The 24167-nt window shown below is 44.0% G+C and overlaps 2 protein-coding genes across 3 annotated transcripts in view; one reads left to right on the forward strand and one right to left on the reverse strand.

The window, feature by feature from the left end:
- The window catches only part of MRPL22 (mitochondrial ribosomal protein L22), a 28001-nt gene extending 20948 nt beyond the window's left edge, over positions 1 to 7053 (reverse strand). The window contains exon 1 of the mRNA XM_040345089.1: positions 6977 to 7053. Coding sequence (XP_040201023.1) covers positions 6977 to 6998 — 22 coding nt within the window. The 5' untranslated portion in view covers positions 6999 to 7053. The remainder of the gene's footprint in view (positions 1 to 6976) is intronic.
- GEMIN5 (gem nuclear organelle associated protein 5) overlaps positions 6857 to 24167 on the forward strand; it is a 127052-nt gene continuing 109741 nt past the window's right edge. For both annotated transcript variants that reach the window (XM_040345087.1, XM_040345088.1), the window contains exons 1-4: positions 6857 to 7103; positions 8456 to 8611; positions 11150 to 11304; positions 16064 to 16245. In XM_040345087.1, the coding sequence (XP_040201021.1) occupies positions 6872 to 7103; positions 8456 to 8611; positions 11150 to 11304; positions 16064 to 16245 (725 nt within the window). In that variant the 5' untranslated portion in view covers positions 6857 to 6871. The remainder of the gene's footprint in view (positions 7104 to 8455; positions 8612 to 11149; positions 11305 to 16063; positions 16246 to 24167) is intronic.

The following is a 24167-nucleotide window of genomic DNA, read 5'->3' on the forward strand; positions in this document are numbered from 1 at the left end:
CCAACCTTAAATTTGTGTGTGCCCATGAAATAGTGACAAACTTCAGTACCCAGTATTTTCTATAGGTGACGCTTCAAAAGTTTACCGTTAAGGAGGAGGTCCTGTGTTAGAAATATTGCTCTCTCTCTCTCTGGCATGTGCGGTGATAGGCAACGTGTATCACAATCAACGTTTTCACATGTAGGTGCCCTCGACACATGCGTTTACATTCAGATGTGTGTATATGGGGGGGCGGGGAAATTTTATGACATGCTGTACAGGCTCAAGCACGTATGTCGGAATTCAAGCTAAATAATCCCAAAATGATATCATTGCTCAAAGGGGAGGGAAAGAGACAGGGCTTAATATAAAAAATTTATGAGATACTAAATAGTAAGTAAAAAAAACAGGTTACAATGGGAACGAGACCTTGGCCCACTGTCAGATGCTCAGTGGTCAGAGGCTCTCTGCGATCTTGGAGGTCTCACTTTCCACAACTCAAAAATGAACACAAATGTTTATTTTACACAGATCATATTATATCCCCCAGAAAAATTATTCAAGTGGAAAAGCAGGGAATCTCCCCTATGCCCTCGATGTTGAGGCACCCCAGCCAATCGTATACATATGCTTTGGAGGTGTCCCAAACTCCAAAGATATTGGGAAGATATAATTCAAAACATTAATAATACACTAGGTATAAAACTAATATTAGACCCAAGAATATTAGACCCTGTTCCGACTTACAAACAGATTAACTTACAGTGCTTCTATACACTTATGCTACATTTTTAGCTACAGGTAAGCCTATAATAAGGCTTACCTGTAGGTTAAATTAATATCTCCAAAACCTGAACGGTTTAGAAGATATTTACTTTACATGCGGCGACTGACGTCAGCGGCACATGCGCTATGAAGGTCCAGCAGATTCTGCCGGAAAGAAGACTCCCGTTCATGGAGCTCATTGCGGCTCTGGCCACTCACATCGCCAGAGCCGCAAACCCGGAAGACACGCCGAGGTGAAATGTCAGCTCCCTCGGCAGTGACTGGGATCAGATGCCGATGCCTCGTTCTAAGGTAAGTATTTCATAATGAGCTTGTATGCAGTTCTTTATATATATATTTTTAAACTGCTTTAAAAGGGGTTGTAAAGGTTTGTTTTTTTAATTTCTAAATACGTTCCTTTAAAGCGGAGTTCCACCTAAAAATGGAACTTCCGCTTAATCCGGAAAAGAAGCTCTTCAGATGAGAACCTCACCATCTACAAAGCAACAACAAGAAAATACCACAAAGAAATCTTCAAAGCCAAGAAAAACAATTTTTCTGAGGCTATCAACAACGCCCTAAATCGCCCACGCGAACTCTTCAAGCTGGTCACTCAGACCATGAATCCAGAATGTCTTGAAACCCCCAATTCGGATACCCAAGAATTTTGCAATGAATTGTCGGATTACTTCATTAATAAAATCGAGGGAATCCGGGAAAGCATTCAGCAAAACAACACCCCCCCCCCCCCCCGTAATTATCCATACAATACCTGCAGTAATTCACCACAATTAGGTAAGTTTACGCTGGAACCCATCTCTATCCATGCCACAAAGAATATCATTGGTACTTTGCGTAACGGCACAGCGCCAAATGATATCATCCCCACTAAACTGCTGAAGGAATGCGCTGACATCTTGGCACCTCCTATCACGCAGCTTATTAACCAATCATTCAAGGAAGGTATAGTGCCTTCCCAGTTGAAAGAGGGCATAATCCGACCTATCTTAAAGAAACCCACCCTAGACCCTAAGGACCCAATTCACCGCCGTCCCATAACAGGCCTAAACGTTCTCTCAAAGGTAATGGAAAAAGTAGTGGTACAACAGCTGCAACAGCATCTAGATACCCACAACCTACTTGATCCTTTTCAATCGGGCTTCCGTCCTGGACACGGGACGGAAACAGCATTGGTCAAAATATGGGACGACGCTCTCGAGGCCACAGACGAAGGAGAATCTTGTCTTCTGGTTCTGTTGGACCTAAGCGCAGCCTTCGACACTGTAGACCACAAGCTACTTTTGACTCGGCTAGCTGAAGTAGCCAAAGTCGCAGAAGGCGAATTATCTTGGTTCTCCTCTTTTTTGGACAACCGATCGTAAACAGTGAAGTTAGGACCTTTCACCTCTGAGAAACGCACATTATCGTGCGGAGTCCCTCAAGGATCGCCTCTGTCGCCGGTGTTATTCAACATCTATCTTCGACCGCTTTTTGAAATCATCAGCAGCCAAAAACTGCTTTATCACTCATATGCAGACGACACGCAACTGTATTTCCGCATTTGCAATAAAAAGGATCACCACCTCAATCTAGAGACATGCCTCTCTTTGATAGAGAACTGGATGACAAAGAGTTATCTTAAACTCAACGAAGCGAAAACAGAACTTCTCCTGTTTCACGCCAAGCGTATGAAACAACCTGCAACAACTTGGACCCCCCCGCCCATTCTGGGCAAAATCATCACCCCTAGCGCCAAAGTCAAAAGTCTCGGGGTCATCTTCGACTCCTACATGACATTGGACGCACAAATAGGGTCAGTAGTCAGCGGATCTCACCATCTGCTGCGCCTACTACGCAGACTTACTCCTTTCATTCCCAAAGAAGACATAGTGGTCGTGGTGGGAGCTATTGTAAACTCCAGACTGGATTATGCAAATGCCCTTTACCTCGGACTCCCAAAATACCAAATCGCTCGTCTGCAAGTCGTTCAAAATACGGCCGCCAGACTTGTGACTGGGAAAAAACCCTGGGAATCAATCTCACCTTCACTGAGATCCCTTCATTGGTTGCCAGTAAAAGACAGAATTGCTTTTAAATCACTCTGTCTAACGCATAGATGTATCCATGGGAACGCTCCCCATTATCTATGCGAAAAAATAAAAGCTCATAATCCCAATCGCGTTTTGCGATCCACCAATCAAAATCTTCTTCAGATACCGAAAGCCAACTACAAATCCAAAGGAGAAAGGAGATTCGCGGTCCAAGGTCCCAGACTATGGAACGCTTTACCAACCAACATTCGGTTGGAGGAGAACCACTTAGCATTCAGGAGAAAGATCAAAACGCATCTCTTTTGATACCAAAGGAGACAGGAACAACAAGCGCCCAGAGGCGATTAAGTTCGCATGTGCCACGCTATATAAGTTTTCATTCATTCATTCATTCATTCAATCCACTCCTTGCCCCCTTACATGCCACATTTGGCATGTAATTTTTTTGGGGGGGAGTGGGGGGGTCAGGAGGAGTGTGACTTCCTGTCCCACTTCCTCCTTCTGCCGAGGGGCTGGTAAGGCAAATAGCTTAATCGCCTTATTGCAGCCCCTCCCTGTAGGCGAGCGCCTGTCCAACCGGACGGCGCCGTTCGCGCATGCACAGTGGGTGATCGGCCGTGAAGCCGAAAGCTGTCACTGCCGGGTGCCCACACTAGGAATCAAGACGCTGGCCGGCGCGTCGCTGGAACCGTGGAGCAGGTAAGTGTCTGTTTATTAAAAGCCAGCAGCTACACTTTTTGTAGCTGCTGACTTTTAAAAAACTAAAAAAAAGGCTGGAACACCCCTTTAAGCTAGGGCATTGTTGGTTCACGTACCTTTTCCTTCAATTTCCCTTCTAAATGTTTTTTTTTTCTTTGTTTGAATTTCTCACTTCCTGTTCCTCCTCAGTAAGCTGTTGTGGCTGACTAACCCCCATGAATGATGGGGGCAAGTTACTGAGGAGAAACAGGAAGGGAAAAATTCAGACAAAGAAAAAAAAACATTTAGAAGGGAAATCGAAGGAAAAGTTAAGTGAACCCAACAATGCACTAGCTTAACCACTTCAGCCCCGGACCATATTGCTGGTCAATGACCGGGCCACTTTTTGCGATTAGGCACTGCGTCGCTTTAACTGACAATTGCGCGGTCATGCGACGTGGCTCTCAAACAAAATTGGCGTCCTTTTTTTCCCACAAATAGAGCTTTCTTTTGGTGGTATTTGATGACCTCAGCGGTTTTTATTTTTTGCGCTATAAACAAAAATAGAGCGACAATTTTGAAAAAAAAAAATGAATATTTTTTCCTTTTTGCTATAATAAATATCCCCAAAAATATATAAAAAAACATTTTTTTTCCTCAGTTTAGGCTGATACATATTCTTCTACATATTTTTCGTAAAAAAATAAATCGCAATAAGCGTTTATTGATTGGTTTGCGCAAAAGTTATAGCGTCACACGCCCCTATTGGCTGATTCGCGAGATGACGTATAGCTACGTGATCTCATGCAGCCGTGCCGACCTGCCAGTTATACGGCGGCTGGTCGGCAAGCAGTTAAAGGAACCTATTTAGAAAATAAAAAACAAACCTTTACAACCCTGTTAAGAACAAACCTACAGACCCTATCTTGTTTGTAATCTGGGAACTGCCTGTATGTATGTATGTATGTATGTATGTATTTATTTTATTTTTTTTGTAAATTCACATAAGTCCCTGTCCTTAAGGAGCTTACAATGTAAGGTCCCTAACTCATTCATATATATATCCAATTTAGAAAGGATCCAATTACCCTACCAGCATGTCTTTGGAGTGTGGGAGGAAATCAGAGTACATGGAGGAAACCCATGCAGACTAGGGTTGTCCCGATACCACTTTTTTGAGACCGAGTACAAGTACCGATACTTTTTTTCAAGTACTCGCCGATACCGATACTTTTTTTTTAATGTCATGTCACAGTGGCGTTTTTTTTTTTTTTCTACAGTGATTTTTTTTTTTTTTAAGAGGGAGGGGGGGGTAGTGGATTGTCAGTGTGTTTAATTTATTTTTTTTATTATTATTTACATTTAATTTTTTAAATTATTTATTGCAATTTTTTTTAATCGGCCCTGTTGGGGGGGGGGGCTTTGGTGAGATATCAGGGGTCTTAACAGACCTCTGACATCTCCCCTTTAAGACAGAGAAAGGGACAAAGGACACAGATTCCCCAGTCCCTTTCTCTGCAGCATCCACTGAAATGAATAGAGAGAAGCGTCGTGATCACTGACTGTCCATTCGGAAAAGGTAGGAGCCGGATTTAGCGGCTCCTACCTCCGCTCTCTATCCAGACAGATCGAGGGGGAGAGCGGCACGGAGGGGGACAATACAGCACGGCGGGGGAGTGGCACAAAGGGGGACAATACAGCACGGCAGGGGAGAGCGGCACGAAGGGGGACAATACAGCACGGGGGGGGGGGCACAGAGGGTGACAATACAGCACGGCGGGGGAAAATACAGCACAGGGGGAGAGTGGCACGGAGGGGGACAATACAGCACGGGGGGGGGGCACAGAGGGGGACAATACAGCACAGCGGGGGAAAATACAGCACAGGGGGAGAGCGGCACGGAGGGGGACAATACAGCACGGGAGGGGGACAATACAGCACGGCGGGGGAAAATACAGCACAGGGGGAGAGCGGCACGGAGGGGGACAATACAGCACGGGGGGAGAGCGGCACGGAGGGGGACAATACAGCACGGGGAGAGCGGCACGGAGGGGGACAATACAGCACGGGGGGAGAGCGGCACGGAGGGGGACAATACAGCACGGGGGAGAGCGGCACGGAGGGGGACAATACAGCACGGGGGGAGAGCGGCACGGAGGGGGACAATACAGCACGGGGGGAGAGCAGCACGGAAGGGACAATACAGCACTGGGGAGAGCGGCACGGAGGGGGACAATACAGCACGGGGAGAGCGGTTTGGGGAAGACTTGTAACTCCCCCCACACCAAATACCTGACTGCCCAGGTATCGGGTGAAGCATCGGAGTACAAGTACTCGGGAAATGCTCGGTATCGGGGCATCCCTAATGCAGACACAGAGAAAACATGCAAACCCAGAGCAAATAGTGTCGTAGTTTGGATTCGAACCGGCGACCCTAGTCCTGGAGGAAGTGCTAACCACTTGGCCACAGAGCTGCCCATCAGAACCAACATTAACTTTTCCAGCAATTAGACCGACAAGTAGCTCTTCTATTGAGTTAGACTACACATGCCAGCCTACACTCCCCATGGCCTCCCATGACCCTGTCCCTGGTTTTCCTTCCATGGACCACTTTTAGTAAGTTCTGACCACTGCAGACTGGGGACATCCCACATGAGCTGCAGTTTTGCAGTTGCTCTGACCTGTCGTAAAGCCATTCGAATTTGACCTTTATAAAAGTCACTTAAATCCTTATGCTTGCCCGTCTTTCTTCGGGGTTCGCACGCTCCGGCTACGTGACTGGCTGGAGCAGCGTTGACGTCACTCCCACGCACGTGCGTGAGAGCCATCGGTTTTGGCATGGCGGATAAGGATGAGCTCTGGCGTGTTCGCATAGAACACGTGCAGAGCCCGCCAGGAAGTGTGCACGACTCTGTGCTAATCACAGCCAGGGAGACATTGTCCCGATGCTCGGCTGCAGGGATCGTGAAATGTCTCCCTGGCTGTTATTAGCGCAGCGCCGTGCACACTTCCTGGCGGGCTCTGCACGTGTTCTATGCGAACACGCCATAGCTCATCCTTAATGGCGGACCTTCAGAGGGCAAGTGCCAGTGGTTGCATGCAGGGCGAATATCTCCTAAACGGTGCATATTTAGGAGATATTCATTTTACCTACATGCAAGTCTTATTCTTCTTGTATATGAGAGCAGCAGCCTAGGGATCCCTAGGACAGACATTCTCCAGTACAGATTTCATTAGGACCTGCATATGAAATAAGCTGGCTGGAACAATTTCTGTTGCTCATAGCAACCTGCCTCCCTTATTTCATACTCCTCAGGTTGCTATAGACAACAAAAAATGTTCCTCTCAGCCCCAGTGTAAGGTTTGACTTTACAAAAAAAAAAACAGCACAATCTGAAATGTGTAGTACCGCATCACCCACTGTTCTCCTATCCTCTCAGCCCGATCCCCGACCCGCAGAGTTACCCTTTCCCTATGACATCCTCGTCCTCTCATCTACTTACACGCAGTTATGGCCGCCGCCATCTTGGACTCGCTTTACGACACTTCCTCCCCCGCACTCCTCGCTCACATGGCACAGCCGGCTCTTTACGACAGTCAGCGGTGTGTGGAGTGGCTGCTGCAGAGGAGGTAAGAGGAAGGCTGGGTAACTCTGTACACCATGCTGACCCGGCATGGAGGGGTTGCTGAGGATGTACTACATACACTGTACATGTGTATTCTAATGTACTTTGTATATGGAGTATAGTCTAATATACTGTGTAAATATACATGTCATACCATACACCTAGACAATATGTCGTGTGTGAGAGTATATACATACACACAATCAGAAAATGCAGTGTATATATACACACACACCTCCTAATGTACTGTGTATATGGAGCATATACTGAAGACAGTATCCTAACACTTTTATATATATATATATATATATATATATATATATATATATATATATATGTGAACAATATATGTGTGTATATGGATATATATCTATATACACACACACCAAATACTGTATTGTGAACAATGTTGTGATATGCAGTGTGTGGACATTGTGCTGATTTCTTGTAAATATACACAATCTCCTAAAATGCACAGACTTGCCAATTGTCCCGTATTTGCTGGGACGGTCACAATTTTTGGCTATTTTTCCCGAGATGTCTGCCTCCCAATCTGTGTTCTGGGATTCGCAGCGTTGACAAATGTCCAGGCCAAGGGATACCAATCACCATCTAAGTCTGTACAGGCCAATGAGCATGTAGATAGCAGTAGTGGGTGAGAATGCACTACAAAGGCTTTCCTGCTCTCTGGATCCATCACACTGTACAGTGTGTGGAATAGGAGCTGCTCTCGGTGCTACCTCTGGCCTGCACTGTATGTTGTGGAAGAAAGGCCGATTGAGCGCTCAGCAACTGCTCTCAACTACCTATCTGCACTGGGCATGTGACTTTTTTTTTGCAAGCTGTCCACTTCTAAAAAATGTTTTTATTTTTTTTAAAAACACCCTGCAAGGCAAAGGCATAATGAGCTAGTATGCATAGCATACTAGCTCATTATGAAATGCCTGAGATCGAAGCCCCCGAAGCGGTGCTCGGTCACCACCTCTGTTGGCGCCATCTCTCCACACAAGTGACTTCCGCATATCGTGGCTCCGGCGCTGTGACTGGCCTGAGCCATGATGACGTCACTCCCAAGCATGCGCCGCCACTAATGGCATGATCGCCATTAGTAACAGCACGTTCAGTGCACCTGCGCGCTGTTGTCTACGGTGCATGCGCCATAGACATCGGTACCTTTCTTTTGCAAGTATCTCCTAAACCGTGTAGGTTTAGGAGATATTTGTTGCACCTACAGGCAAGCCTTAATCTTACCTGTAGGTTAAAGTGGTCTGTAAGGGTTTACAACCACTTTACTCCCTCTGCTTATGTCTAGTCTTGTATTCTATGTGTCATTTTTATTGTGTTCTTACTTTACAGGTAACACAAAGATGGGCAACTCGGATAGGATGCTTAGTGCATCCCCTAATTGGTACTGCAGTCGTGCCAGTGATGCAGCCGGTGGTCTCTTTGGGTTTACAGCTCGTAATTCGGTGTATTTATTGCGAATAAGCCCTCAGGAGCCTGCATTCTATGGTAATATCCTACTTGGTTATAACAACTCAGTATAAGTTGCCTTTGTTGACAGATTGTTTTTTTGCATCTGAACTGTTTCTCTGCTTATATTTATTTTGTATCTCGAGGGACAATGCATGTTTTATTTTTCACAATCTGCACCTGTTTCAAAATGATCTGAATTGACAAATGAGCAACATTAGTACAACCTTAAAGAGGAAGTAAACAAAAAAAAAACAACACCCTGCATGACTAAGGCATAATGAGCTAGCATAGCATACTAGCTCATTATGAATTACTTACCTGAGATCGAAGCCCCCGCAGCGGTCCTCATTCCCCTCCTCTGTCGCCGCCATCTCTCCCGGAGTGACTTCCGGGTATCGTGGCTCTGGCGCTGTGACTGGCCAGAGCCACAATGTCACTCCCGCGCATTCATGCAGGAGCCACCCGTCACGGCACGATCGCCTTTAGAAACGGCATGCTTGCCGTTTTTTAAAGATTTTCATAGTGTGCCGTCTTTTTTGCTAATATCTCCTAAACCGTGTAGGTTTAGGAGATATTTCTTGCACCTACAGGTAAGCCTTAATCACCTGTAAAAGTGGTCTGTAAAGCCCTGTACACACGATCTGTTTGTCTGATGAAAACAGACCGATGGACTGTTTTTATCAGACAAACCGATCGTGTGTGGGCCCCATTTGTTTTTTTCCATCGGTGAAAAAAAATAGAACATGTTTTTAAATGTTTCCTATGGATAAAAAACCGATAGAAAAAAACGATCGTCTGTTTGGAAGTCCATCGGTTCAAAAATCCACGCATGCTCAGAATCAAGTCGACACATGCTCGGAAGCATTGAACTTCATTTTTCTCAGCATGTTGTAGTGTTTTACGTCACTGCGTTTTGGCACGGTCAGATTTTTGACTGATGGTGTGTAAGCAAGACTGATGAAAGTCTGCTTCATCGGATATCCGACGGAAAAATCCATTGGAGGGGGAGGGGGGACAGGATACCTGTCTTTGACAGGTATCCTTTTCCACCTCAGGGAGTCCGGCCGTGGCGCGGCAGTGACGTCACTGCGGGGCTCCCTCCTCTTACTCCCTTGGCCGCCGGGCTAATAGGAGAGAAGAGCAGGGTCTCGCACATGCGCAGTAGGGTTCCCGGCATGAAGCCGAAAGGCTACACTGCTGGGTTACCTTACCCACAATGGCGGCGGCTTCACGCCGGGAACCCTACTGCCGACATTGCTGGACTCCAGGACAGGTAAGTGTCCATTTATTAAAAGCCAGCAGCTTCAGTATGTGTAGCTGCTGGCTTTTAATTTTTTTTTTTTTTTTTCCCCGGACCACCTCTTTAAAGTGGATGTAAATCCTTCCCTTTACCCAGAGAAGTGACTGGCCTTCAGTGATACACAGAGGTGAAACAAATCCTCCTAACATTAGTTTGTACCTGTTTATTTGCAGCCATTTGTCCTGTAAATAATTTTTTTTTACAGTTGCATAAAACAGGGGGTGGGAAGCTGTAGTTAATTGCTGTACATGTGCACTGGGGGCTGATTGGAGGGAAGGAATCCCCCCTTCCTCCACACTGCTCAGAGGAATAAAGCTGTGGCTGTCAATCACAAGCTGTGTGCCGGAGATCCCCCGTCGCCTTTTTAGCTCTTGGAAAACTTGTCAGTGACTCCTGCTGATAACAGAGGAACTAGACGGCAGAGAGAAATGACACTTAGTGCTTGAGGCAAATAAACACTATAGAAATATGTGGTTTAAGATTTCATGTCTGAGGTTTGCAAACAGTTTTACGTTTTTCTATAATCTTAACTATTAACCAGTTCAGTTTTTTGGACGTACAACGTGCGCCCAAAGAGTGAACCTTTAACCACTTGCTGTCCAGCCTTCATCGTTATACGGTGGCAGGTCTGCACGATCCCGCGAACCGTAGATGTACATCGGTCCCTTTAAATGGTATAGCTCGTGACCGCCGGTCACAAGCAATCGTGGGCACGAGTGGTAAAACTGGAACGTGTGTGTAAACGCACACATCCCTGTTCTATTCTGTGAGGAAAGACAGATCGTGAGTTCCTAATAGCTATTTTTACAGTAATCGGAGCACTGATTGCTGTATAAATGCCAATGGTGTCAAAAGTGTCCGATGTGTCTGCCATAATGTCGCAGTCCCGATAAAAATTGCAGATCGCCGTAGTTACTACTAAAAATAAAAAAAATGAATAATAATAAAAATGCTATAAATCTATCCCCTATATTGTAGACACTATAACTTTTGCGCAAACCAATATACACTTATTGCGATTTTTTTTTTTTTTTTTTTTAATTACCAAAAATATGTAGAAGAATACATATCGGCCTAAACTGAGAAAAAAAATTCTTTAAAAAAAAATAATTAATTGGGGACATATAGCAAAAAGTACAATTATATTGTTTTTGTGTTCAAAATTGTCGCTCTATTTTTGTTTATAGCGCAAAAAATAAAATAAGAAAATTAAAAGTACAGGAAGTTGTGTTCCTCCTTTAATAAGGAATCTGTATCTTTTTTTTTTGTCTCAGGGGAGCTGGTTGGACACACAGAGAGGGTTTCTGGATTTGCCTTCTCCCACTTCTCCGGTCAGACTCACATCTGTGCCAGTAGCTCTGATGATGGGACTGTAAAGGTGTGGGACACTCACACAAAGAGCACTGTGACCGAGCACAAGCTCCACCGGGTAGGTTCGACAATAAATGCATTTCTATGAAACGAGGAGAATTTCAGTCAGTTTATTAACTGGCAGCATATAACCTGAGGTTGTTTGCTATTTGAATTTCTTGTTTTGTTAATTGTGAGCAGCAGCATTGTCTCATCTAAAAGTATTACGTCAAAGCTTGTTATGTGAAGGGAAGATAGTTTTTGGATCAATATGCTTTTTTTTTTTAATAGTGCAACCTTTTATTTAAGTAGTTGTTTTATTGTGATTTACTACTGAAATTGTGTTTTTTTTTTTTGATTAGCACTTGTTTTTCTTTCTACAAAAAAATGTAATCCTATAACTTTTCTATAAGTGTTTTTTGGTCAAACGTAAAAATAATTCCTAATTATACAGTTTAAATTATACAGTACATATAGGAGTTCATATTAATAACTACTTGGGTTATGCTGCAACTTTTAGGTGAATGGACACTGGCCAAATAAAGGCAGGAATCCTTGCCCAGGCATAACCCCTTCCAGCTCAGCTAAGCCTTAGTTTTTAGCCAGTGTCCTTATACGACGGATGTGCCTCCCTGAAGATCTTTTGTGGACTTTTATTTCCCTAAATCCTATTCCTTAACAGGGAATAGTATTTATCTGTATTGGTCACAACAGCCAGCATGCCATGAAGGAATGTTCCAGGACCTCGCATACAAGAGAATGGATGGCATGTAATGCTACTGCTCATCACTTTATCCTCTGGGTAGTGATCTCCTGAGTACTGTATACCAGGTAAACCCATTGTTGGGATGCTCTATAGGTCCTGGAGGGGGGGGGTGTGCGGGCTGCAGTTGTAACCCTGAGGGCTCTATAGGTCCTGGAGGATGGGGGGGGGGGGTGGGCTGGAGTCGTGACCCTGAGGGCTCTATAGGTCCTGGAGGGGGGGGGTGCGGGCTGGAGTCGTGACCCTGAGGGTCCTGCAGGACACTCCCCCTCTGATGGTAAAAGTTGGGACTCTTGGCCCTGTTAAATATCTCTGAGCATTGTGGAGCTGGTGGCAGTCTTTGGTGTCCCTGTGCATTTGAGCTTTTTCTCTGGGTTTTTGTTGGTACAGAGTGCTCTGCCATAATAGCAGAGTTCAAAAGCAGAAGGTGCATGCATAATGATGTTTTGGCACGCTTTCTACAATTGCATGGATGCTGTTTTCTGGTTCCCTCGGACAAACGGCCAGTGGTGTTGTTATCAGGAGCTCCAAATGGCACTTGATTAGAGGGGTTGACTGCCACTTCAGTGTTTTGCTTGTGCCTACACTCTTCTCAGCTGTGTGCCCTCTCTCTGTATATATTATAGACCCGCAAGCAAGTGATATTCTCAGGTGGGGGGGCACGACGCATTGGGGGGAGAGTGATGGGGTGGGCTTTTAAATTGAAAGGACCCTGCTGCGTAGTTTATCCTGCAATGGCTTCCAGAATGGTCAGATTAGCTGTGAATCCCTTATCTAGTATTTTCATTGTCTCAGGGGATTAATCCTCCTCTTTGTTTCAAGAGGGGAATTTTCTGCAGTCATATCTGGGCTGTGTGATCAAATCTCAGTGGTTCTCACTGCCTTGAAATGGGTGTGAACACCCATGCGATCCGATTCTGGTGCAGAAATAAAAGGTCCTGCACAAGTTTGATCCAAAGGTGATGCCAATTTAGCCATACAGTTTGTATGGCTGAATTGCCATTGCACAGACATCGCATGTGAACTGCACAGCAACGCAGTACGAATTACATACAATGTCTGCTATTGCACCAATATGAAGGATCTTCAGCTTGGCTGAAGAAGAGGAGGAGTCCTTGAAACTTGTCCTGCTATCCTACTTTTACAGGAGACATTGTCTACTGAGAGCTGTCCTTAATATTGAGCGAGCAGCAGAGATTTCTGGCATCCAAACCAGCTTTTCACCTGTCAGCTGGTGTGTTGAGTGTACGTAATGTGGTGTTTTTATTAAAAACCCTTCAATCCTTTTACTACACCAGAGGTAGAGCTGTATTATTTTTCACGATTTTTTTGCTTAGAAGATAGATCACGATTCTCGCGGCGTAACATCTTTCACATTAAAACAAAAAAATTGGGCTAAGTTTACTGATTCGTTTTTTTTTTTTTCTTCTTCATTGAAGTTTATTTTTTCCCAAAAAATTGCATTTGAAAGACCGCTTGCCAAATACAGTGTGACATAAAATATTGCATCAAATGCCATTTTATTCCCTAGGGTCACTGCTAAAATATATATAATGTTTGTGGGTTCGAAAAAGAATGGGAAGGTTCCCCAGTGGGGCTTTGGACAGCAGTGTAATATAGTTGAAAAATTGGCAAATGGATAGCAAAATGTTTGTGGGTTCCAAGTAATTTGCTAGCAAAAAAAATATTGATTTTAACTTAAGAAAAAGTTGCACCATAACCCAAGTACTCCTAAACTTGTAGACTGAAAAATCATTATTTATTTAATGTCATTTAATCACCATTGTTTTTAGGCACGTTGTTTTAAATGTAACGCTCTGCAAGTTGCTAAACATACCTGTAGAACAATGACTAGTTTCCTAGAATGTGATGACACAAATTGCTCTCAATAAGCACAGTTGTGTCACCCATTGGAGAGACTTATTATAGGGAACAGGGTTTAAGCCTGGACTTTCAGCACTGACATTGTCAGCAGTGTTAATTTTGATGTCAAATTTCAATTAAGTTTTAGTCTTGACTAAAAATGCAGTTTTAGTGTATTTTAGTCGACTAAAATCGAATTGGTTTAGGTAAATTGTGATGCATTTCTCTAGAATTTCCAAACTTGCTAATACACTGTATACTCCTGGAGTAAAAATTGAATGTTATTTATGTTATTAAAGTTTGAATATGCACTACAGACACAGATTTAGCTGTTGTGATGTATATTGTCTTTATTGATATATACATAAATACATACACACATACACTGTGCCTTGCAAAAGTATTCACCCCCTTGACATTTTTTGTGTTTTGTTGCCCCACAGCCTGGAATTAACATGGATTGTTTGATTTGCATCATTTAATTTACAGAACATGCCCACAACTTTGAAGATTTTTAATTTTTTTTGTGAAGCCAACAACAAATAGGACAAAATAACAGAAAAAAATCAATGTACATAACTATTCACCCACCTAAAGTCAATATTTTTGTAGAGCCACCTTTTGCGGCTATCACAGCTCCAAGTCGCTTTGGATAAGTCTCTGAGCTTGCCACATCTTACCACTGGGATTTTTGCCCATTCCTCCTTGCAAAACCCCTCCAGCTCCTTCAAGTTGGATAGTTTGTGCTTGTGAACAGCAATCTTTAAGTCTGACCAGATTTTCTAGTGGATTGAGGTCTAGGCTTTGACTAGGCCATTCCAACACATTTACATGTTTTCCCCTGAAACCACTCAAGTGTTGTTTTAGCAGTGTGTTTGGGGTCATTGTCCTACTGGAAGGTGAACCTCCATCCTAGCCTCAAATCTCACACAGAGTGGTACAGGTTTTGCTCAAGAATATCCCTGTATTTAGCACCATCTTTAATTCCAACTCTGTCCCGACTGCTGAAAAACATCCGCACAGCATGATGCTGCCACCACCATATTTCACTGTGGGGATGGTGTTGTTTGGGTATTGTAATGTGATGTGTTGGGTTTATGCTAGACATGGTTTTCTTTGATTGCCAAAAAGTAAAATTTTAGTCTCATCAGACCAGAGCACCTTCCTCTATACATTTTGGGAGTCTTCCACATGCCTTTTCGCAAACTCAAAACATGCCATTTTGTTTTTTGCTGAAAGTTCTTCTGGCCACTCTGCCATAAAGCCCAACTCTATGGAGCGTACGGCTCATTGTCGTCCTATGTACAGATACTCCAGTCTCTGCTGTGTAACTCTGCAGCTCCTCCAGGTTTACCTTAGGTCTCTGTGCTGCCTCTCTAATTAATGCCCTCCTTGCCCGGTCTATGAGTTTTGGTGTACGGCCGTTTCTTGGCAGGTTTGCTGTTTTGCCATGTTCTTTCCATTTGGTTATAATAGATTTGATGATGCTCCTAGGGATCATCAAAGATTTAGATATTTTTTTAAAGAAATAAATTATATATATATATATATCATAACCCTGACCTACTTCTCAACAACATTGTCCCTTCCTTGTTTGGAGAGTTCCTTGGTCTTCATGGCAGTTTGGTTAGTGGTGCCTCTTGCTTAGGTGTTGCAGCCTCTGGGGCCTTTCAAAAAGGTGTGTATATGTAATGACAGATCACGTGAAACTTAGATTGTACACAGGTGGACATCAATTTACTAATTATGTGACTTCTGAAGGTATTTGGTTGCACTAGAGCTTTTTCTGGGGTTCATAACAAGGGGGGTGAATACATATGCACATGCCAATTATAATTTTTTTTATTTCTGAAAAATAGTTTTTATGTATATATATTTTTACTTCACCGACTTGGACTATTGTGTTCTGATCCATCACATATAATTCAGATAAAAAAACAACAACATTGCACTAAAGGCTGTAATGTAACAATATAGGTAAAAACCCAAGGGGGGGTGAATACTTTTGCAAGGCACTGTGTGTATATGTATGTATGTATGTATGTATATGTGTGTGTGTGTGTGTGTGTGTGTGTGTGTGTGTGTGTGTGTGTGTGTGTGTGTGTGTGTGTGTGTGTATCTCAATATATACCAGGTGCCTAACTCTGTTTTCTGCTGGTTAGAAGTAAGCAGACAATGTGATCGTGGTTTTTCTTTTTTTTTGTTCTTTCAGAGCACAATCTCTGCCCTGCACTGGTCTCCTCTGGTAAAGGACTTGCTGGTGACTGGGGATGAGAAGGGAATAGTGGTTTGCTTTTGGAGTAACCGCAATGATGGGCAGCAGTTCTTTCCGGAACCGAGGACCATATTTTGCCTTTCTTGCTCTCCGCACCAGGAGGATCTGGTGGCTGTGGGGTATGTTTCCTAATCGCAATTCTCAATATTACAATGAAAATGCCTTTGCTTTCCTTTTGACATTTTCTAAATTGACTTTTTGACCATATCCGAAATGTAATTTTGATTCTTTAATTACCTGGGCAATTTTTCAAACACAGATTAAAATCCAAGTTTTTGCTAGAAAATTACTTGGGACCCCAAACATATATTTTTTGAAAGCAGAGGCCCTGGAGACTGCAGAGGTGGGTATTGGAATTTGTATATGTCGCACAATACCTAATGGAACCGTTTATCAAGCACAGATTTTATTACTAAAACGAATTTTAGTGCATACAAACGCAATATAATACCCAATTTCTTGGTAAAAAATGGTGTTCCATAGAGTAAAAAGATACCAGCATGCCAAAACTTAAAATTGTGTTGCATGTGAAATGGTGACAAACTGTAGTACCTAAAATTTATCATAGGTGGTGCTTTAACACATGGCGATGGCAGCAGCTGCCAGGAGTGTCTATCTACACTCCGCATACCGACTGTCGGCTTTCTAATTAAAGGGATTGTAAAGGTTCGTTTTTTATTTTCTAAATAGGTTTTCCTTTGATTTCCCTTCTAAATGTTTTTTTCCTTTGTCTGAATTTCTCACTTCCTGTTTCTCCTCAGTAAGCTTTCCACCATCATCCGAACGGTGGTTAGTCAGTCAGAACAGCTTACTGAGGAGGAACAGGAAGTGAGAAATTCAGACAAAGAACAAAAATATTTAGAAGGGAAATGGAAGGAAAGGGTAAGTGAACCAACAGTGCACTAGCTTAAAGAAACCTATTTAGAAAATAAACAAACCTTTACAAGTTACAACCGCTTTAAAGTAACCAATGGCTGTACAGCCAACAGATTGTTTTCCATACCTCCAAACCACCCTGCCATGCTTCCTAAACTCTGCTGTCCCCGAACCTATACAGTGGGTGTCGCTGGTTGGAGGGGAAGGAGACCAGTGAACATCTGTTTGCTTAGCTCCCCTAGCTAGAATGAACCCAAATAAATATGTAAAATGTCACTTCTGGTTTCAGGTGCCACTGCCCCTGGCCCTTGAGGCACATGAACTAAATGCACCTGAAGAGTAGTCTACGTATGAAAACTTTGCATGCGACACATGTTGTATAATTGTGCATGCTGAAGTGACAGCATTAAATCTAGGGCCATTGTTCAAAGTTAATTCCAAACTGATGACCTGTAGGGGCTTTTCAATCAGTAGTAAAGTCTGCTTTTTAACTTCTACCTACAGCTAAGCATATAATAATGCTTACCTGTAGGTACAATAAATATCCAAGGAATGACAGCTCTGAACCTGGAAGTGATCAAATCCTGTGCCTGTTAAAACCACTTGCTGACATTTTTTTCTCCTTTGACTGGTTAACATGTGGTAAAAATTAACCTGGTAGCCGTTTCAGCATTTCAAACCTTAACTTTTTAGTACAAAATGCAAGCTTCAGTCCTTAGTCCATTTCAATTAGAATTTAGTAGTTCAGTAGATGAGAAGTAACAAGCCAAGCTTCACTTTTACCTGTTGCCGCCAGTGTAACACACGTGTTTGGCGGCAAAAGGGTGAGCTTTAATGCTCACACACCACACATATGCGTCGCTGGGCAGCCAATATCTCTGTACTGAGAGAGCTCTCCCTGCGAACTCCCAGCACAGAAACCAAGCTATAAAAGGGAATTCATCATCCACACTATCATCAGTAGCAGCGGGACTGGCTCCTGATCATGTGACAACCAGTCACGGTGGTTACATGATTGCCCATCCTTTCCAGTGTCCTATTGAAGGAGAGGAATATCTGAGAGGGAGATCTAAAATGAGGGGAAGCTTTGCTGATCTCTATCATCCAATCGTGTGCAAGCAAAAATGCAGATTTTTAATTTCCTTGTATGCCCCCCCCCCTCAGATCTACAGTGACTGCACTTCTAAGTGCACTTGCAGTGCACCATGGATTTTCCTTTAGTAAATCATCCCCACTGTCCCTATTGGGAACATTTCCCCTAATTTTTTTTAGGACAAGAAATTAAATAGGAACTGCAGTCTGCTCATATAATTTGTAATAAAAACATCTTTGCCATTCTGAAACTTCCCTCTAACCACTTTGCATATTTTATATGTACTGTGATTCTGTACTTGCCAAATATGCTGCAGAAATATCCCTCCACGAAGTCTGGCTGCAGCCATTTTAATTGTGGACAGCTGAAGCTGCTGCCTGTTCACTTCCTGGAATTTACACAGAGGCACACCTCCAGCCCTGCAGCTTTCATTGGCCCTCTTATGACTTATCCCCCCCCCCCCCCCGCCTGGCAAACTCTCACCAGAGAGAGAGAGCTGTGCATGATGTCGTAAGCCTAAGCTTTTTACCAGACAAGAAACAGGAAGTGGGCTATATAAAGTATTTCCTGGAAGAAAAAAATAAGTTTTACTAGAGCAGTAGACACAGAGTCGCTTAAGAAGAAATAACGTCCGAGTTCTGGGTCTGCCAGAGCGGGTGGAGGGAGATAATCCAGTAAAATTTTCAGAAAAATTACTAACTGAAGTGTTGAATTTAACAGAAGTATCTTCAACATTTGTGGTAGAGAGAGCACATAGGATCTCCTTCCGTATCTCCCAAACCAGGGGCACCTCCCCGTCCTTTTTTGATACGTCTATTGAACTATAGGGATCGAGATCAAATCCTATCAACAGCCAGGCTAAGGGCAGATATACAGTATGGAAATGTTAAATTGCTATTTTTTCCTGATTACCCAGGTGACATACAGCAGCAAAGAAGAGCGTATACAAAAATACGCAAAAGACTGAGGGAGAAAGGGTTTAAGTATAGTCTTTTATACCCTAGCAAACTATGAGTGATGGATGGGACTCACCCTTTTTTTTTTTTTTTTAAACACCAACTTTAGCGTTGGAGTGGTTAGACAATAAATAGACTGACCAACTTCCTTTTTTCCCCCTTTTTTTTTTGGGGGGGTGGTGAAGGGGGTAGAATACACTTTTTTTTTTTATTTTTTTTTGAAAATATAAACTTTGGTGCGTGAATGGTTAGACACTAAACAGATGGACTAATATAAAATGTTTTTTTTTAGGGGGGGGGGGGTTATGTATAAATTGGGTTATATAGGATAACACTGAATAATAATGTTTTCTCTCCATAGATAAAAAGGAGTTATATATCAAGAACTATAAGTATTAACATAAAAACATTTTTTGTGAGAATTAGAGATAACACTTGGAAGGAAAGGGAATTTTTTTTTTTTTTGGTTGGGTATGGAATTGGAGATAATCCTTTAAAACAGGTGCTATAATAAAAGTGAATAGGTATATTATTTTTCTTTTTTTTTTGGGTGAGAAGGGGAGGGTATATATAGGGGAATATAAAAAGACAGCACAAAAAAATGTTTAGTTCTTCCTGCTTGAATAGGGGAGATCATACACGACATGAGGAATCGCAAAATATTATATTTTAATAAGATAGAATGAACATTTAAATATATATATATTTTTTTTTGGAGAAGATAGTATTGAAGGTTAAAAAAAGGGGAAAGTATATGGTCGGAGGTTTCTCCTTTCTCTTTTTTTTTTCTTCCTCCTTCCTCTCCTGGAATAGTAGGGATTGGAGGGAGGGAAGAAAATATTGAGTATTATGGATCATAGTTAGAGAAATGGTTGCATGGGAGAAGTATATGGATAGACTTTATGTACAAATTATCTGCAAATTATCTGCATGGGTTCACCTTCTCCCTTATTTGTGATGTTCCCTTTTTTTTTTTTTTTCTTTCTCCCTCAATAGATGTTCAAATAAATAGGGAAGGTCTTAAGGACACATAATAGTGTAAATAAATAAGGTGTGAGGTTTACAGCTGATTAGAAGAGCCTGCCACACAAGGGAATGGAAGGTTTTTGTTTTTTTTTATTTTTGGGGAACTAAGGTGGGTTGTGTTGGATACTGAACATAAAATGGAGATTATGGGCAGTAAAATAGGGGATAGAAAAAGTTCCTCTCCACTCTCATCCATGAATGGATGGGAATATATATAAGAGTGGGGAGGGATAGGGGGAGAGTGTATGGGTTTTTCAATGGTGTGGTTCAGGTACCCTATGGATACCACCCCAAGAAAGTGGGGGGTATAAGATACAATGGAGGTATAGATCCCTCCTATACTCTAGGTATAATGCCCGGGAAGGTAATTGTTTCTCGATACTATCCTGGAATGTTCGAAGATTAAATTCAAAGTTTAAACGAGCATTAATGTTTCAATATGTAATGAAATATACTCCCCAATTGATTATATTACAGGAGACACATTTAATGGGAAAAAAATTTATAACGTGGAAAAAAGCTTGGATACAGAAAACATATCACTCCACATATTCTTCATATGCTAGGGGGGTATCGATTTTGGTGAACAAATCTTTTCCGGGAGAAATAGAGAAGGCCTACATAGACGTAAATGGAAAATATGTTTTCTCTTATCGTCCATGGACGGACACCGCTCCTTAAATCTTGACAAGTGGGTTATGTTCCCTGTTTACAGGAGAGGACTAGGCAGAAACATGTTAAATAGTTAAATACATGTTACATTAACAGAGTTGAACAGCCCCGCCCAGGGGGCGGTCCCTCCAGACATAACCCTCCTCACTGCAGCTTGCAGCCTCAGTTTCGTTCTGCCTAGCAAAGGAGAAGGACGTATGGCTCCCTTTGGGCCCAGCGCCCTGAGGAGAAATTTTATTTTATTTTACTTTACTTTTTCTTGAAGAATCTTCTTTCAACTGTTGGCTGAGAGACAGGCTGGATATTATAGATCCTTGTAGTCTACTCAGTCCGACCAGCAAGCGTGGGCACACCTTTGCAAAGAGGCTTGGTCTGCCACGCCATACCTCATGACTCCTGAGGTGGCCGGTGAGCTTTGCTCCGAGGTCCACATATGACTGAGCTGTGGTGTTGCCTCAATCACAGTGGACCGGGCCGACAGCTACCTCCATTGCGGTTGTAGGTCTGTCAGGAATGCGTCAGCGAGTCCTCGCTCGGACGGGTAAGTACAGTCCCTCCTGCTTCGGTGGGTTGGTACGGCTGGGCATTCCTGGGGTTCGGGGGTCCCTTCCCCTTACTTCCCTGCTCCTTTCCCTTGCTGCATTGCTAACATTGCCGCTGTCAGGGGGGAGGGGGCCTTCCTGAGGGGACTGTGTTATCTGGACTGTGTTTTTTCTTTTTTGTATTGGGCTTTCCTGTGAGGTAAAAAGCCCTGTGATGAGCACAGATGTTTATGATTATACTTCAGCAGACGCTGACTGATTGGTGACACCTGTAACGGTTTTGCTTTTTATGCTGTATCTGTGACTTGTCCTTAAATAAAACAGCCCTATGAGGCTTTTCCTGTTTAAACACAGGTCCCTGCAAAAGTTACCTCACGGTTCTTTTCCTCACAGGCAGCGCTGTGCAGTCTCCTCCTGAGGGAGTCCCCTGGTTACACCTGGTCAGCGCAGCAAGTGGGTGAGAGGCCCTGAATAGGGCTCTAGGAGCTTTTGTCTATTTGTATGGACAGGTGTGCATATTATAATACACACTATATGTAAATATTGGAGTCAGTATCTGGGTCCTTCCCCACATGCTGGTGGTGGCAGCAGGTGTTGGCACCTGTGATTCCCACAGAGTTTTTATTGTTAGTCCTGGACACAGTTTGTGCCAGGGTGGGGGTGGACTGCGGGCGGGCGGTAAAAGAGTGCCCCCTTCCCCCGTTATCCCCTGGGGAATGCTCTGTTATGGAGCCATGGACTAGGTACCTAGTTAAAAAAAAAAAAAAAAAAAAAAAAGGCAGAATAAGGCATTTATGGGTGCGCTTTTTACTGCTGCAAGGGACTCTCCTAAGCTGCATAGTGCAGCTGGGTTTCCGCTGAGGGCTCGGTCTTTTTTGGATCACACATCAGACCGCTGTGTAGGTTTTTCCTTCTGTGCCCTTCTTTGATAATTTCTGAGATGCGGAATGAGAAAAGCCACTGAGGGCTTTTGTAGTCCCTCACCGCCGGGCGGGAACCCCTACTTGTATGGATCTGACTGATAGAAGATCCGAAGTACTGACCCGTTCCATGTTTACCATGCTGGGGTCTGGCTTGCGGCCTATTGTGGCCACTACACTGGGGTCTCAGTGGTCGCTGGCGCTATTTTTTGGGAGATTTTTCAATTACATTGAAAACTCCCATTGGCGCCCATTTTGTCGTAGCCACGCTATGGCGCAGCTTACATTGTGCTGGCCTTTTTCCTGTGGCCGCGTTCTGAACGCTCGGCGGCCATCTTGGAGTAGTCCTGACCCCTAGTGCTGTATACAACTCACAGAGTGAGCATTTTGCACCAGACAGTGGAGGAGCACCGACTCTCTCCTGAGGTTATTAGCCTAGCGGACCAGCTGGTCCAGGGCCTCATCTCATATAGGTCTGTGATGCTTCATTTTTCAGCTAGGAGCTCGCACTTATTTGAATTTTGTTGGGACAGCGAGGCTTTGCCTCATTGGCTACTTTGACGACTTTCTTCTGAGAGCAGCTTCTGTCTCCGACCTAGTGGATGGGTTATTCCCATTCAGACCCTCCGAAGATTCGGGTGGATGTTAAACGTTTAGGCCAGAAAGTGTAGCTCAGTGGCAGCAAGCCTGCCCTACATGTGTGCGACCCAGGGTTCAAATTATGGGCATGCTAGGTTCCGACTCAGCGTAGGAGTATCTAGTGTTGATCCAGACTCCTCAGTGGCAAAGGTCCTTCTTCCCCTGGAGAAATTGCAGACTCTTCAGTCTGCGGAGAAGGTATTGGCATCACGCAATCGGTCTTCTCTCCGGGCGCCTGCTGGTTCAGGGTCTGTGGGTAGCCTCCTTCAAGGTGGTACTGTATGCCCAGTTCCACACCCTGGTTTTCCAGTGGAACTACTGTCCAGGTGGTAAAAATCTCTTGTCTCTGAAATCATTAGATTCCTGTGCGCCACCTAGTCAGAGTCTCTCTGAGTTGGTGACAGAGATTCCAGACTCTTCGGTCCGGGAAGTTGTTCCTTCCTTCCAGTGGTCGGTGTTTACGACGAATGCCAGCTCACGGGTTGTGAACCTGGAGGTTCACAAAACTGGGGGGTCCAGTCGGCCCTGAGTCGCTGGACTTGCGTGGACCTATGACCACACCTCCTTGAATGTGTCTGGTCTCGGTAGCTACCCAGGGTCGGGCCTGGCTAGTGCCTGGTGGAAGACCGCCTGGGAATACCAGGTGCTGTCTACTGTTCATTGTCCTACTATTTTAGGCGATCAGGCTATGCTTCTCCTTGTGGTCGACCAATCTGGTTTCAGCCGGACAACGCCACGGCCGTGGCTTCAGTCTACCATCAGGTATGCCGGCAGGCAGACTACTGGAGTCGCCAGATGCTGGACCAGGGCGACTGGTCTTTGTGCTTGGGGTGTTTCGGCTCCCTTGCAGGAGGTGAGCCTCACATGGCATGGATCTCCTGGCAGCTTGTCTCCGCCGCAAGGGTGTCAGTTAGTGGCCAGGTCTAGTGATCTTGTACAGACGCGTCAGTCGCGCTGGTGGCCCTGTGTTGTCTGTATCGGTGATTTTTTGCCATTCCTCCATGGTAGTTGCTTCCTCGGCCGCTCCACAGAGTGGATGCTGAGGAGATCCCGATGATTCTAATCGCTCCAGATTAATCTCGGCGTCCTTGGTACGCTGATATCGGGCGCCTGGTAGCGGAGGCACCCTGGCGATTGCCAGGGCAGGAGGTTCCTGTCTCAAGGTCCCATACTTCCTCCTGTTGTACAGTCACTGACTTGCTTAACATGGTTATTGGAAGCCAGACTTTAGGTGACCAGGGTCTGTCTGACTCGGTCATCTCAACAGGGCACCGTAGTCTTCTTCCGGAGGATCTACCGTCGCACCTCTCTTGGTGC

The sequence above is a fragment of the Rana temporaria genome, chromosome 3 (assembly GCF_905171775.1).
Source record: "Rana temporaria chromosome 3, aRanTem1.1, whole genome shotgun sequence".
Classification (NCBI taxonomy): domain Eukaryota; kingdom Metazoa; phylum Chordata; class Amphibia; order Anura; family Ranidae; genus Rana; species Rana temporaria.